Source organism: Pristis pectinata, chromosome 15, assembly GCF_009764475.1.
Source record: "Pristis pectinata isolate sPriPec2 chromosome 15, sPriPec2.1.pri, whole genome shotgun sequence".
Classification (NCBI taxonomy): Eukaryota; Metazoa; Chordata; class Chondrichthyes; order Rhinopristiformes; family Pristidae; genus Pristis; species Pristis pectinata.
In genome coordinates this window covers 22232724-22249735 of record NC_067419.1, presented here as the reverse complement: position 1 = coordinate 22249735, position 17012 = coordinate 22232724, and the positions used below count along the sequence as shown (strand labels likewise).

The 17012-nt window shown below is 41.1% G+C and overlaps 1 protein-coding gene across 3 annotated transcripts; it reads right to left on the bottom strand.

Annotated features, from left to right (window-relative positions):
• Positions 1 to 1027: 1027 nt before the first annotated feature.
• stmp1 (short transmembrane mitochondrial protein 1) lies at positions 1028 to 16792 on the bottom strand. Of its 3 annotated transcripts, XM_052030385.1 has the most exons (4): positions 16582 to 16792; positions 4424 to 4527; positions 3841 to 3894; positions 1028 to 2280 (listed from the first exon to the last, which is right to left on the bottom strand). In XM_052030385.1, exons 2-4 carry the CDS (start codon positions 4472 to 4474, stop codon positions 2200 to 2202), a joined length of 186 nt encoding a protein of 61 aa, XP_051886345.1. In that variant the 5' UTR covers positions 4475 to 4527; positions 16582 to 16792; the 3' UTR covers positions 1028 to 2199. The 3 variants fall into 3 exon arrangements, with proteins under 3 accessions (XP_051886345.1, XP_051886348.1, XP_051886346.1); XM_052030388.1 differs by lacking the exon at positions 4424 to 4527 and having other exon boundaries at positions 16582 to 16729; XM_052030386.1 differs by lacking the exons at positions 4424 to 4527; positions 16582 to 16792 and adding an exon at positions 15923 to 16551.
• Between the last annotated feature and the right edge of the window lie 220 nt (positions 16793 to 17012).

Genomic DNA, 17012 nt, shown 5'->3' with positions numbered 1-17012 from the left:
GTCGGGAGTATCCGTGGAAAGAGAAACAAAGCTGATGATTCAGGTCAAAGATCCTTTTATCAGAACCAGAAGAGGGAATAGCAAATCATTTAACTAATCTATAATGGTACATCCTGTCCACTAATTCATCCACCAAATTAGCATCCCCATATTTTGTAGTCATCAGCTCTGTACAAAACCAAGAATTCCACTTCCTCTTACATGCCTTTTGGTCCCTGCCTTTCAGGCTGGAGCACACAGGAGTGATTTAGAATAAAGGAAGTTCCTTACCTGGATTTCTCTTTCACATGGTTTTTATTTTCCAGGTTCTGACAAGACCAAAAGCAGAGATCAGGATTGGCTTGGAAAGGGCTGGGAGTTGCTTAGAAATCTGAGGGACGAGGTTAAATGTATTGTCTTAGCTCTTCAAGAGTAGCCTACAGTTTCCGTAGAGAATTAGATTTCCAGAGTTTTCTTTTCCCATGCATGTTCAGAGCTTGATCGGAGTTCACAGGAAGGAGGAGGGATCACTTGGGTTTTTTTTGGACAATCTTGGCTAAAACCTGACAGTAAGTTATACTTCTATGCTGCAAGGGGTACCTTTCAGAAAAGGCACCTGCCAGTGTTACATTGGAAGGGTGGCACAGTAGTAAACTGAAGTAGTAAATATCTTGCTCCCATTGACTAAAAAGGATCAACATCTTGAAGTTTGCTATCCCATTATTACATTGTGGTATGACCAGGCACACAATCAAGTAGTTTGCCATTCTGTAGGATGGCTAGGCAATTTTTATCTTCTCTGGAGAAGTTAATTTAAATTATTAGATCTCAAAACAAAATAAAAATGTCTGGGCTGCAGGCATTTGAAGAATGTAATTTAAAGAACACATTTTACTTGAAATGATAGCAAGCAGCAGTCAAATACTATAAGAAATATTTTTTAAAAAGATAGCAAGAAAAGAAAAAACACTCATCTCAAGCTCGTATCAGAGCGACAGTAGTCAGAGCCAGATACCCATTAACTCATAACACACATTGCAAATATCTCTTTGAGATGGGCAAACAATTTAATTAAGATCATGCAAATACACACACCCCAAGAGCATGGAAGAAAAATTAATTTTTGGTTGGCTGTGCCAGACATGCAAGGGTATAAACTGCCAACTGTACTCAATTCTTGGGAGTATGACTGGAGACCAAAGCTTTAGCACAGGTTTAATGCTAATGATCAGAGATGAATTTCTCCCAAAGTTCCCTTTATCAGCTGAAGTTGACATATTTATGTCTTTGGTGAAATTTGTTTTTTTTTCAGCAAACTCAGGCAGCAGGTTTGGAAATGGCCTTCATATACATATATAAAAAGAGAATGACTTTACCGATGATTCTTTTAATTCACCTTCTTGAGTATCTACTTATTGCAACATACCAGGGAATTGAGGTCGAATATGTTGATTGGGTAGACTGAGGCCCTTTCTCAAGGACTTATTGACTCCATCATTCCACAAGGCAATGTAACCCACCTGATACAGATGTGGATCGTCACTACTGATCAATCTCTGGTACAGCCAGAGGATCTATTTGTTGACGGTGCTCTAAAATGTACAAAACACTGTTCAAAATTAGAGACATATAGCATAAAACATCATTGGTGTCATCACATCAATTCTATCTTCTGTGAAAAGCAATGTGACAGTGGATTGTCCTATGGATTTGGCAATATATTTGACAAAGTTGAAACTGTATTTCACGAAATAGTGATGGCATTTTCTCTGAACCTTGCAGACAAGTAACTATTCATTCATCTTTATGCAAAGAAAAGTGAAAATTCAAATGGTGAGACACATTTGATCACATTATCAGTAACTCTTAGTTTGATGTTATGAACACAATATATTGTTTACCATCTTTATGATGTATTCACTGGCCTTTAAGAACACACAGAGACCACAGATTTGATTCCACCAATGAAACTCTGATTCCCATCAAAAATTAAATTGGTTCCACCACAAGCAGAATCAAATGCCAGCAGAAACAAATACAGTAAAATAATAGGTCATGGTAATAAAAACACTGGTGACTTTTGAGTTGGACTACTTTTTAATCAGTGCTAAATAAATAGAACTGCTGAGGTGGGTCCAATACTGTTTGGTACTCAATGCAATCAATTTAGCACTAGTAACTTAATACCAATGTCCCAATCTTATCCATGAGTTGTACATATCACGATCGATCATCTGGTGGCTTTTTTCGGGCTTCAGCATCCTTTTTGAATTCTTCAAACTTCTTATAGATATTTGGAATCTAAAAAGAGATCAAACGATTGAGAGATAAAATTTGTTCTCCTCAGTAAATGCTCATGACAAAACTTGCCAAGAAAAACCTAAAAAAAACAATTGTTTGGCTTGTTGGGACTCCTCTAAGGAGGATGGGTAACAGATCCTGCCTTTAGCAAGTTAATTGGCCACAAAAATTAAAGCATAAATGCCTTATGGCAGTGATGTATACCATTGAATCTTGTCATTATAAGGTAATATTAAAATCAGGGTAATGAACTAATCACAATCTGGCATTGGATGCTTAGTTATTTTAGTGACACTAAAACATCAGCTCTCAGCTACTGGCCAAAGCTCATCAGCTTTCCCATATACTCATGCATCTCGCTGTTGGTAATATGTTTTCCTACTTACATCATAGGGGAAATGACTATCTGATGCACAGCCCTGTGGCATAATGCATGCAGCTTAAATTACATTCAAACTTTGGATGAGTATCTGTAACACAGAGAATAGTCAGTAACAGGGGTGGTACATCCATTTTATCCATTTATTTCAGGATCATGAGTTAATAAATTCTTCCTCATTGATCTCAATGGCATTCTTGTAGTCTTGCTTTTGGAAATCACAAAGGTGATATTCTCACAATCTCAAGAGCTTCCTGTAAATGAATTCTGAATCCTGCTGTGACTGATTCACTTGCCTACGAGTTTGAAGTTGGCCACTGTGTTTAGCTTGGGCTGCTGAATTGTTTTGATGTGGTATCTGAACTCACCTATTTTTAGCTCTCTGTTAAACTTAAAGTACTTTCTGTGCAAGTCCATTCCTTGCAGTAGGATGTATTTTTGACTGGAGTAGTGAGAATAAAAGTACTTTATTAAAAAAAATCACTATGATTAGTGAAATCGATTGAACCTTGTAATCTACTGTACATTAGGTTAATTCCCCATATCTAAGTTTTCAATGAATTTAAGAAGTAAGTTGCAATGCCACAACCATGATTAACCAGTGCCATTCCTTGAACTTCACTGATTTCACGTCTTCCAGAGAGGTCTGTCTGTAATTCTTCCAGAAATCTGAACTTCTCAGTCTGACATGCCTGGGGATCAAGATTCCAGGAGCTATAACCTGCCGACACCCATCTTGATCTTTCTAACTTTTGTAATCTGAATAGGCTATCCACATAAGCATTGGGCTCTTGCCACTACCTTTCTGAATTATAACTAAACTGTAACCAAAATGCAGTTGCAAGTTCTTTAGTAATCTTATAAAGTGAGGGGTTTAATTTGAACTGACAAACACAACACCACTGTAATAACACATATCCTGCCTAACTGTGATAAGAAATGAGCCAGACTTAATTCTGACAGTGAGGATTAAAAACTTCCACTGTCATTACTGAACACTTTAGAAGACCAGACTCAAGATCAGGCCATGTATTACCTTCCTTGGCCCCGAAGAAAACACAGTCAATACTAAGTTGAAAGAATATATAAATAATTTAAGTATAAAACGTAAATAATAGTCAGTTTAAATATATCAACTGATATAAAGTCATCCTTCAAACACATAGCCTTCATAAGCATACCTGATAATTTTGGGCCAGATACATCCCCACCACGTTTCCAAGAGTGAACCCTACCTGAAACAAAAGACACACATACTCACCACAGGTTCAATTATCTTCATAAATAATGCTCGCTACAAGTTCTAAAAATGTTTAAAAAAAATGCAAAAAACCCTGCTAGAAGAACTCAGCAGGTCAAGCAGCATCTGCGGAGGCAAAAGGATAGTCAACATTTTGGGTCATCAGGACTGAGTGTAGAGGGGAGATTGCCTGTATATAGAAGGGACAGTGAAGGGTGAGACAGAGGCTGGTAGGTATTAGGTGGAACCAGATTGGGGGTGGGGTGGGGAGTGATATGATAGGCAGATAGAATAAAGTTGGGGAGGGCATAGGAAAGGTGAACCAAGGGAGAAGAAACCCAGGTAGATAGGTATATGGGTGATGGGCAGAAGGAACCCAGTGGGACAAGGTGATGGGTCTTGGAAATGAGGGGGAGGGGGATGGAAAAGGTGAACAAAAGGGAGAACCTAGGTAGACTGGTGGGAATGAGAAAGGAACACAAGGGCTGTTGGTTACCTGAAATTGGAAAACACAATGTTCATACCATTGGGCTGTAGGCTGCCCAAGTGGAATACAAGGTGCTGTTCTTCACCATGGCAGTGGAGAAGGCCGAGAACAAACAGGTGAGTGTGGGAATCAGAAGGGGAGCTGAAACGACATGCAACCAGAAGCTCCAAGATTACCGATGCAGACAGAGTGCAGGTGCTCTGCAAAATGGTCACTTCATCACCCCTCCCTCTCACTTCCGTATCGTGGCTATCTTCCCTCTACACCCTCAGTCTTGAGGCAGGGTCTCGACCCGAAACCATGTCTATCCCTTTGCCTCCACAGATGCAGCTTGACTGACTGAGTTCTTCCAGCAGTTTGTCAGATGTTTCAGATTCCATCATCTGCAGTGTCTTGTGTCTCAAGTATAAAGATGCTGTATATGAATGGGTGAGGAAGGGTAGGCATAAAGGAAAAGGAGTTTAGATGGCACTGTTAGTACAGGATGAAATCAGAGCAAAGTGAAAAGGGACACTGGCTCAGAAAACCACAATGTAGATTCAGTCTGGGTGAAGCTAAGAAGAACCAAGAGGCAGAAAACCTTGGTGGAAGTTATAGAGTCACAGAGTCATAGACTCATACAGCATGGAAACAGCACAACTTGTCCATGCTGACTGTGTTGCCCAGCGAGCTAGTCCCATCTGCCCACGTTTGTCCCTTAGATCTCTAAACCCCTCCTATCCATGTACTTATCCAGATGGCTTTTAAACATTGCTAATGTGCCCACCTCAACCACTATTTCTGGCAGCTCATTCCAAATACGCACCACCCTTTGTGTGAAGAAACTGCCCAATGTCCCTTTTAAATCTCTCGCCTCTCATCTTAAACCTATACCCTCTTGTTTTTAAGCACTGCCTCCCTGGGAAAAAGATGTTGTGCTTTCACCCTGTCTATGCCCCTCATCTTGTATACCTCTATCAGGTCACCCCTCCATCTCCTGTGTTCCAGGGAAAAAGTCCTAGTCTATGCAACCTCTCCTTGTAACTCAGGCCCCCAAGTCCAGAAAATCTCTTCTGTACTCTTTCTAGTTTAATAACATCATTCCTATAACAGGATGACCAAAACTGTACACAATACTCCAAGTGCAGACTCACCAACATCTTATATAACTGCAACATAACTTCCCCACTCCTATACTCAATGCCCTGACTAATGAAGGCCAGCATGCCAAATGCCTTCTTCACCACCCTGTGTTACCGCTTTCAGCGAACTATCCTAGGTCCCTCTGTTCCAATAACACTCCCCAGGGCCCTACCATTCACTGTACAAGTCCTAACCTGGTTCGATCTCCCAAAATGCAATACCTAACATTTATCTGGTTTGAAAGCCATTTGCCAATCCTCAGCCCAGATACCAAGCTGATCAACATCCCCTTGTGATTTTTCATAACCTTCTACACTATCTGCACCACCACCTATTTTAGTATTATCCACAAACATAAAAACCATGTCTTGTACATTCACATCCAAATCATTTATATAAATTACAAACAACAAAGGTCCCAGCACCGACCCCTGTGGCACACCACAAGACACAAGCATCCAGTCTGAGAAACAACCCTCAACCATCACCCTCTGCTTCCTATCACTGAACCAATTATGAATCCAATCTGCTATCTCTCCCTGGATCCCATGCGATCTAATCTTCTAGACTAGCCTGCCATAAGGGACCTTGCAGTCAAAGGCTTTGCTAAAGTCCATATAGACAACATCCACCACCCTACCCTCATCTATCCTCTTGGTTACCTCCTCAAAGAACTCCAAGAGATTTGTCAGACACAACTTCCCACGTACAACCGTGCTGACTGTCCTGAATCAGACCATCTATCCAAATGTTGGGAGAACCTGTCCCTCAGAATCCCCTTCAGCAATTTACCCACCACCGATTTCAGACTCATTGGCCTGTAGTTTCCTGGCTTCATTTTGCTACCCTTTTTAAACAACAGTACCACATTAGCCAGCCATTCTCCAGTCCTCTGGAACCTCACCTGCGGCCAGAGATGAAGCAAAAATCTGCAAGGCCCTCCACAATTTTTCCTATAGCTTCTCACAAGGTCCGAGAGTGCACTAGGTCAGGGCCTGCGGATTTATCCACCTTAATGTACTTTAAGACCTCCATTACCTCCTCCCTGCTAATTCGCATGTGGTCCAAGACGACACCACTCATTTCCCCTATTTCCTTAAGCTTCCATTGTTTTCTCCACAGTAAAACGGAATAGAAATATTCATTAAAAATCTTACCCTTTTCCTTTGGTTCCACACACAGGCAGCCTTTAAAGGAACCTATACTATCCCTAGCCACCCTTTTACTCTTAATATACCTATAGAGTTGTCTATGTGCCTCCAAGCAGAAGTGCTAATGTAGTAATTGGCAATTAGTAATTGGCACCAAATAGGATATTAGGGGTGCATGTAACAATGGGTAACTTTAATTTACATGCAGACTGATCAAACCAGATTAGCAATAAATCAAGTTTATTGTCATGTGCACAAGTACAGTGAGGTACAGGTACAATGGAAAAACTTGCTTCCAGCAGCATCACAGGCATGTTGGTACAGACAGCACCCACTGTAGAAATTATACTTAATTTATACAAGACAATGAAGAGAGAGATTAAAAAAAAGACCTTAATGCAAAAAAAAGGACACAGAGACAGGTCCATGGGAGTGTAGGAGGTGGTCCACAGTATTCCATTGCTGAGATAGGGTTAGGGTTGTGCATGTCAGATCAAGATCCTGTGGCAGATAAATTACTGGAATATGTAGACCAATTAGTTGAGTAGTCTACAAGGGAATTGAGTACCATACAAGGACAAAGGATTAGTTAATAACCTTGTTGAGTGAGGTCCTTTAGGAAAAAGTAATCATAACATGAAAAAATTCCTGATTAAGACAGAAAATGAAGTAAATCAATTTGAAACTAGGGTCTTAAATTGAAACAAAGAAAGTACAAATGAATGAGGGGTGAGTCAGTTACAATGGATTGGGGAGCTTAATTGAAAAGCATGACGATGAATTGGCACTGGCTAACAATTAAGGGATGAACACAAGAACTACAACAATTATATATTCTCTTCTGGGACAAAACATAAAAGAGAAAGTGACCCAACCCTGGCTAATAAAAGTTAAAGATAATATCAGATCCAAAGAGGAGTCATATAAAGTTGCCAGAAAATATAGCAAGCCCAAGGACTGGGAACAGTTTGGAATTCAGCGTAAAAGGACTAAGGTATTGATTAAGAAAGCAAAAATGATTCGGAAAGTAAAGCTGAAAGCAATGTAAAGTGGACTGTAAACACTACTATATGTAAAAAGAAAAAAATTAGTGTAAGTAATTGCAAGTTTCTTACAATGGGAGAATTTATAATGGGGAGCAAATTAAACAAGTACTTAGGTTCAGTCTTCACAGGACAGAAGTAACTCCCCAGAAATGCTAGGAATCTAATGAAAAGGAAGAATTAAGTGAAATCAGCAATTGTAAAAAGTGATGAAGAATCAATAGGACCAATCATGGGCCATGGAAAAAGTGGATTCATTGGTTGTCATCTTCAAAAATTCTATTAAGGAACAGTTTCTGCAGATTGGAGAATGGCGACTGTAACTAAGAGGGAGAGACATAATTGGGAACTACAGGCTAGTTAGCCTAACATCAGTGGTAGGGAAAACATTAACAGTTTATTAAAAAAGATGCGATAACAAGTCGAGTATGTTTGATCCTTATTACAGGTTCTTTGTTTGACAAAATTGCTGGAATTTTTTGAGGATGTAAATAGTGGAATAGATAAGAAAGAACTAGATGTGGTGTATTTGAATTTCCAGACAGCCTTTGATAAAGTCACAAATAAGGGATTAGCATGCAAAATTAAAGCTCACAGAATTGGGGGTAATAAACTAACATAGATCGAAACTTGATTGATAGGAAACAGAAGAAGAATAAAAAGGTTCTTTTTTGGGCAGTGACTATCAGGCTATCACAGGAATTGGTACTTGAACCTCAGCTACTCACAATATATATCAATGATTTGGATGAGTGAAATTAATGTAATATTTCTAAATTTGCTTATGACAAGAATCTATGAATCGTGAGGAAGATGCAGAAACTTCAAGGTGGCTTTGACAAGTTGAGTGATTGAACAAATACATGGCAGATGCAGTACATCATGGATAAATGTGAAGACATCCACATTGGTAGGGAAAAAAAAACAGAAAAAGAGTATTACTTAAATGGTAATAGCTTGGGAAATGTTGGTGTAGAAGGGATCTGGGTGTCCAAGAACACTTGTCATTGAAAGTAAGCATGCACGTGTACCAAGCAGTCAAGGTGACAAATGATGCATCAGTCTTCATCATAGAAGTTTTTGGGAACAGAAGCATGGATGTTGTACAACAATTGTACAAGGCCTTGGTGAGACCACATCTCATGAAGGATATATTTGACTCAGGGGGTGCAACAAAGCTTTGCCAGATTGATTCCTAGGATGGCAGGAGAGTTATCTGAGAAGACAACTGGGTCAATTAGGCTGCATTCACTAGAATTTTGAAGAACAAGAGATCTCACTAAAACATTCGAAATTCTGACATGGCAAGCAGGCTGGATGCTGGATACTCTGGCCAGTTGGGTGGGGGTGGGGTGCAGTGCTAGAATGCAGGATAAGACACATGGAACTGAAAGGGAAATTTCTTCACTCAGAGTGTAGTGAACCTGGAGAATTCTCTACCCCAGTGGCTTGGAGATGCAAATATGCTACTCTACCATCTCTGGCTTCTTGCATACACACCTCTATTTTATCACTATTGGTAGACTGTATCTCCAACAGTCCAGGGTTCACACTCCAGCCCTGTCTAAATTCCTCTGCATCTCACTCTTTTCCTTCAAGGACTTTGAAAGCAAATTCTTTTCCCATTTTTTTTTGGCTTGCTGTTTTAGTTTAATCATACGTCCAAAAAACCTTAACATGTGTTTTAACATTGTAGGCACTAAATAACAAGTTGAATCTGTAAAGAGAAAACACTAATCATATATGTTCTATACATTTATATTTTGATAGCATGCATAATCAATGGCTTGTCTTTTCTCTTTACAGATTACTGATCTGCTACATATTTTTTAATATTTAAAATAATATAGCTATTCTTGATGCTTCAGAAGATTTATTGTTATAAATTTCATGTTTGAGCTAAAATTCTGAAAACATTTTTCCAGATCAATTCTTAAGAGAGCCAGTTAAATGTCAGGTCCCTCATTACTGCTGATGTTTAGTCTCACAACAATCCAAGATTACTGTGTGCTAGTAGCCAGTGCTGGAGGAACATCTCCTCCCACTAACCCCCCACCCCAATCACTGGCCACCGTGCCTTCAGTTGGCTAGGCCACAAGCTTTGGAAATTCCCTCCATATAGCTTGCTCTCTATTCTCATTTAAGATGCTTCTTAAAACTACTTGATGACTAAATTCCCTATCCTAATAACTCATATGACACTATCAAATTATATCTCATAATGTTCTCGGGATGTTTTGCTATGTTAAGTGTACAATAAAGACCCAAGTTATTGAAATGCCTGGGGATATGCAAAGACAACTATTTAAAAATTCCACCTCCTCTAATATGTATCAGATGTTTTTTTATTAATGGGTCTCCATAATACTCCTATGATAAACATACTACGTGCTGAGTCACTGCTAAGGGTGGAGCACAAGCTGCACTGGAAAATATTTCTTAAACTCTTACGTCAAGACAGTTCAAAAAGACCAACATTGGGAACTGACAGAAGAGAGTATGTATTTATTATTTGTATGTTATAACTTTTACATACTGTGACTGTCAAAGGAGCACATTTATTGCAGTAACTCTATTTTCTGACACCCTCTAAAGTATTGGGTTCACTAGTTTTGATAAGGGTCAGAAGATGTACGGCAGTATTTTCTCAGTAACACTAAAATTCTCTGTCACAAAAGCGGTGTGCTTCCACCTCTACCTGCATCCATTTATCCACTTGTATACATTTGGATAACCTGGATAACAAGTCTTTTAACCCTTTTGTGGCCAATATTCTTTGGTCCATCTCATCCAAAGGTTCTGCTGCTTCAATGTTTTCTCACACCAAGTCTTGCTCATCCACAATATTGTACTTAATGGACCATATGGGAACACAGGCCCCCAGGTTTTACCCCAAATCCCCCAGCTGAGCAAATTCCGCAACAAATTCTTCCACTCCTGCCTCATAGGCTCAGCCAACCATGGGGGTAAAACCATTTCCAGTAAAGTCCACCCACCCTTAAATTCACTTGGTCCATCTCTGACACTTCTCTCCCCTTTCTTGATCTCTCTGTCTCCATCTCGGGAGACTGAAATGAACAAAAACAGTGTGTGGGAGAGGATCACAGAATCAGCTGCGAGGGGAGAGTGAGCAGCCGTGGTAAGAGCAGCTACCAGCTGGCCTCACTGAGCTGTTGAGTGAGCGAGTGAGTCTGCTCAGTGCTCCCAGCTAGCCCCCAGTTGTTACAGCTCAGTGGTGGTTGGTGGGGAGAGAAAGCACGTGGAAATTGTTCATATTTGTTCACATATGAAATTCCCATCCAAAACAATGCATCGCTTACATAGTAAGCTGTGATTCAGTTAATGGCACTCTTAGCCCCCCCTCAGTCTGAATAATGGGAATAGACTGCAGGGCAATGAAGAGTGCTACACTGTCAGTAGAGCATTTTCAGATTAGGCATTAAACTGAAGCTCTGTTAGTTCTTTCAGGCAAGATTCACTGGTACTTCTGTGAAGAGTATGGGAGTTATTCCTGCTACCTTCATTAGTATGTGTTCCTCAATCAGCGTAACAAAAAAAAAGGTTACCTTATCTTCATCATAATGCTGTCTCCAGAAATTTGTTTTGGTCAAAATAACTGGTGCCATGAAAGGTCTAAGTGCATTTATTTTATGTTAAAATATCAGAAAGCATTCAAGAGCAAAGAAAGGGAGATAGTCCAGTGAAAGACCTCTCCTCATTTCTACTCTTCCAGCAGAATACACCTCTTGGATCTCCACTGAGTTCCTATTTCAATTTTCAGACATCACTGAACATAATGGCCATAATGAACATTGTTATGTGTTCAGCTGCCCAAGCCCTTAGCTCTTGAATTCATGCTCTAGACTTTCCAGGAAACATGCAGCAAGCTGGGGAGCACCTGCAGGGAGCAAAATAGAATTCCCCTTCCCCTTCTTCAGAAATGTTAAAAATTAAATGTGTAACATTGTTTGAGAAGCAGAGAAATAGGGAGAGGATAAAAAAAGCGAAAAGGGAAGGTTTGTAGTGGGAATGGGAAGAGATTAAATAACAAGAGATGATGGTGCAAGGTAAATAGGATGATAACAGAACAAGTAAAGAAACAAAAGATGGGTTCAATGGATACATAAAGGAGAATAGCAGAATCGTTATTTGAAATTGCTGAACTCAATATTGAGTCCGGAAGCCTGTAACATAACTCGAGGAAAGATGAGATCTTTTCCCCAAGCTTGCATTGATCTTAATTAGAACAGTGTAAGATGCCGAGAACAGAGGTGCTAAAGTGATAGTCAGACAGAGGACCTTTGCGACATACGACCGATAGCTCAGGGTCGCATGCTGATTGAATGAAGAAGCTTCAGAAAGATGTCATCCGATTAGCATCTGTTCCCCACTGTGTAGGGGAGGTAGGGGAGGCCACATCATGAAGGGTGAATGTAGTCTTTTCTTTCTTGGGGTATCCCTTTGATTCAAGGATGATGTGCTTCCACTTAACTTCTAAGGTGATTGATGAGGCCTAAGTGGGGTCTGCAGAGCCTGACAGGTGTGACAAGATGTACTCAATGTGCAGTGTGGGAGGTGGTGTATTCCTTCTGCTGTTTTTGCCAAACTTCGTCCCTTGGTTCACAACAAAGAGAATTCAGGTTCTCAGTTCCACCTCAACTCCTCTTCCATTGTTAGCTGTCAATGGCCAGGGATTTGAATGATTCAGTAAGGATGTTATATATTTTCCAAGGAGACTTTGAGAATATCCTTGAATCATTTCCTCTGTCCTCCTAATACCTTCTTGCTGTAATGATGCTTTTTAACAGAGTGCACGTTTCAGGAGTCTGGTGTGAGGCACATGATTGATATGGCCCACCCTTCAGAGCTGACTGAGTGCACTTACAGCCTCAGCATTGGGAATACTGACACATAAGACAACACTGATGCTGGTTTGCCATCTTTGCAGTGGATTTGGAAGATTTCGTATAGGCAGTGTTGGTGGACCTTTTCTAGGTAGTCAATGTCTCTGGGGTTTACAGGAAGGTGGGAATCACTGCTTCTCAGTAGACAGTGACCTTTACACCTAGTCTAATCTTTAAATTCTCATTCCTCAAAAGGCCAAAGGCTGTGTTGGTGCAGTGGTGGTGTTAGGCATAGGAGCAACATTCATCATCAACATCTGCCTTCTGGTGAGGAGTGGCTCCTGCGATATAAAAAGTGGTCCATACTTTCCAGAGTCCCATTGTGCATTTTATTACCGAGGACAATGTCATGCATGAGTGAGATAGAACATCTGGATGAGTGGTGCCAGTTCTCACTGGCTGGTCAGAAATGGAGAGAGTAAGCAGCTTCCAATCCCTTAGTGTTAACATCTCAAGTGACCTGTCCTGGGCCCAGCACATAAATGCAATCACGAAGGCAGCGCGCCAGCACCTCTACTTTCTTAGAAGCTTAAGGAGATTCAGCATGTCACGAACTACTCCAACAAACTTCTACAGATGTACTGCTGAAAGTACCCTGAGTGGTTGTATCATGACCTGGTACACGAACTTCAATGCACAGGAATGCAAGAGGCTGCAGCGAGTAGTAGACACAGCCCAGTCCATCACAAACACAGCCCTCCCAACCATTGACAGCATCAAAAGGAGGCACTGCCTCAAAAAGGCTGCATCTATCATCAAGGATCACCACCATCCAGGTCATTCCCTCTTCTTGCTGCTACCATCAGGCAGAAGGTACCACACCTTAAGTCCCACACCACCAGGTTCAAGAACAGCTAGTTTCCTACAAGCATCAGGTTCGTGAACCAACCTCCAGAACACTAATCCTACCTCAGCAATGGAGCACTATGAACTACTTCTTGCACCACCATGGACTTGCCTCTGATTGTGTTTTCTTTTGCACTAACGTCTTGTTTTGCATAGTAATTTCTTCTCTTCACTGTCTTGTATAATTTATGAATAATTTAAATTCTGTGTGTTGTCTGACCCTATGTGCCTGTGATGTGCTGCAAGCAAGTTTTTCATTGCACCTGTACCTCACAGTAATTGTGCATATGACAATAAACTCAACTTGACGCAGTGGGGTAGTTCATTAGAGAACCTTTGTTTAGAGATGTTTAATGTAAGGCACATTCTCTCATATACTTCAGTAAATAAGTTGACACTGATTTGGAGCTCAGCCTCTGTATATGCAAACACATAACTATTGCCTGCATACTGCACCTAAGTGACAGAGGTTGGAGTGACCTTCATTCTCAAGTGGAGTAAATGTAGAATCATTCAGTCTCAGCACAGCAAAAAAAAACCAGTTCTTCAAACATAATGTTACCCTTGTCAGCAGACTTAACGAAAATGTTATGACTTGACTTTGGTAAATAGCCTTGAAAATTCAGTGGAGGATGGATTAAAGTGAAGGCTGTAGTAAATGTTCCATTCAATGTCATGGCAGCAGTTTGCAATAAAAAAAATTGATAGATTTTTAGAAATGACAAGAATCAGGAGATATCAGGATCATGTAGAAAAACAATGCTAAGGTTTTAAAAAAAACAACCACCTTTTAAATAGCAAACCAGGCACAAGGCGCCAAAGGGCCTACTGTTGTTCTATTTCTTATGTTCTTAGTATCCAGGGAGGGTAAAAGACCAATGATAGAGCATACAAGAGAGACTGCAGATGCTGGAAATCTGGAGCAACAAACACAAAATGCTGCAGAAACTCAGCAGGTCAGGCAGCATCTATGGAGGGAAATGAACAGTCGACGTTTCGGGCCGAGACCCTTTATCAGGACTCTATCTTTTAGATGATAGATCGAAGATGGAATGAGAATTCTGAAGATAGATCCCATTTACATAGCACCTTTTACAAAACAGAAACATCCCAAAGTACTTGGATGAGGATTTGGAAGGGTGGGTTAGTAAGTTTGCTTATGATACAAAGGTTGGTGGTGTTGTGGACAGTGTAGAAGGTTCCTGTAGATTACAACAGGATATTGATAGAATGCAGACCTGGGCTGAGAAGTGGCAGATGGAGTTCAACCCAGAAAAGTGTGAAGTGATACACTTTGGGAGATCGAATTTGAAGGCAGTATACAAGATTAATGGCAGGACTCTTAGCAGTGTGGAGGAACAGATGTCCATAGATCTCTCAAGCTTGCCGCGCAGGTCGATAGGGTTGTTAAGAAGGCATACAGTGTGTTGGCCTTTATTAGTCGGGGTATTGAGTTCAAGAGCCACGATGTGATGTTGCAACTCTACAGAACTCTGGTTAGACCATGCTCGGAGTATTGTGTTCAGTTCTGGTCGCTCATTATAGGATGTGGAAGCTTTAGAGAGGGGACAGAGTAAATTTACCAGGATGCTGCCTAGATGTCTTATGAGGATAGGTTGAGTGAGTTAGGGCTTTTCTCTTTGGAGAGGAGGATGATGAAAGGTGACTTGATAGAGGTCTACAAGATGATAAAATGCATACATCAAGTGGGCAGTAAGAAACTTTATCCCAGGGCGAAAATGGCTAGCACGAGGCAGCATAATTTTAAGGTGATTGGAGGAAGGTATAAGGGGGATGTCAGAGGTAAGTTTTTTTTTTACACAGAGAGTGGTGGGTGCGTGGATCGCACTGCCGGCAAAGGTTGTGGGGGCAGATACATTAGGGATATTTAAGAGACTCTTAGATAGCCACATGAATGACAGAGAAATGGAGGGATATGTGAAAGGGAAGGGTTAGATAGATATTACAGCAGGATAAAATGTCGGCAGAACATCATGGGCCGAAGGGCCTATACTGTGCTGTAATGTTCGATGTTCTACTTCACAAGAGCATTAGCAAACAAAAACGTTAATGCTGAATGACACAGGAAAATATTGGGGCAGGTAGTTAATAAAAATATTCAACACAATCAGTTTTAAGAAGCTTCTGAAGCAGGCGAAGAGAGGCTTTGGGAAGGATCTGCACGTTGTGGAGCCGTGGCTAGTTAAAGCATTGTCACTTATGAAGGAGGATTTTTCAGTGGCCACGACTGTAGCAGCACAGATATCTCAGATGGTTATCAAGCAAGAGATTTGGAAGATAGGGAGGGATATGACCAGTTAAGCGTCAATTTTTTGACTCACAATTTGAAGCAAGGGTAGAGAAGAGGAGCTTGATATGGTTTATGCTGCAGAAAAGAATCTTCCAGGATGAACCTCAATTGGCAGAAGTTTACGAAGCTAGAACTAATATTTAAAAGCACATTACTTACCTGGTCTGGCCAGATTTGAAGTGACATTAAATCCATCATCTACCAAGAGTCATATCCTTTCAGTTTCTTATTTCTTAAACTTCAACGAGCAACAATGAGCAGCCAGAATGAGATTTAGAAAATAGAATCAAGGAGTCGTGGGTGAAGACAAGGATTTGGCCGAGTAGATCAGTAATTGCAGAAATATGGAGGGAATAGGCAGACTGCTGAGATTTTAAAAGTTGTACAGGAATCGGAAAAGAATGTAAAACTGCAAGTGGTGAAACGCTGTGTATCCCATTAAGCTCACAATTAAGCGAGATGAGTAAAGATTTGGGGTAAGAGAAGAGATGGCCAGAAGAGAGGACGGGAAGATAGAAATGAAGGGATTGTCACTCAAAGCAAAGTGAAGGGACAAACAGACTCAGAAGGGCGTTGGCATCCTAGAGTTGAAGCATGTGAACCCTCCCTTTCAACAAGCTGCTGCCTGGGACAACACTAAGTGCATCGCACCCACGGTCATCACCGTGAGTTAGGTATCAGGGGGCGGCGGGGTCCGACCTCCAGCTCCTCCACTCGGCCAGGGCGGGGCAAGAGACTCTCCCGAGACCCGGTGGAAACCGCAACCACCCCCGACCGCGGATCGGACTGAATCCACCCCTCGCCGCGGCCTCACTCACCAAAAACTGAAACATCCTACGCTACGGGCCTGTTCCACACCTGGGCCCCGCTGTCCCTCTCTCACACACCCGCAGCACCGCACTGCGCAAGCGCGCCGCCACACTTGGGCTCGCCGTTCCACCATCTTGAGAAGGTCGCAGCTGCAGCAATGAATTCCAAGCTTGCACACCTAAGCAATAAGGCGGCTTTTTTTTTCACAGTGGAACAGACGTTTTTGTAACAGCCGGAACTGTAGACCCACAACAGACTGACTCATCCATTCCGCCAAGGATTTAGCGGGCGCACAGTCAACGCTTACATCTTCTGCTTTTTCTGCTCCTTTAAGGATTGCTATTTTATTTTAATTTTAAAAAACTTGACTTTAAGAAACAAAGAAAAATAATGACAACACACATTGATCATGCATCAACCGATGCTGCATGTTCCCTCT

Bases quoted from the DNA above. Each gene is read 5' to 3' on its own strand.
- stmp1 (XM_052030385.1), bottom strand. From the start codon at position 4,474: ATGGTGAAGAACAGCACCTTGTATTCCACTTGGGCAGCCTACAGCCCA. The intron at 3,895-4,423 runs GTATGAACATTG...CTTTTGTTTCAG, and splicing joins GGGCAGCCTACAGCCCAATG to GTAGGGTTCACTCTTGGAAA. The intron at 2,281-3,840 runs GTATGCTTATGA...ATCTCTTTTTAG, and splicing joins ATCTGGCCCAAAATTATCAG to ATTCCAAATATCTATAAGAA.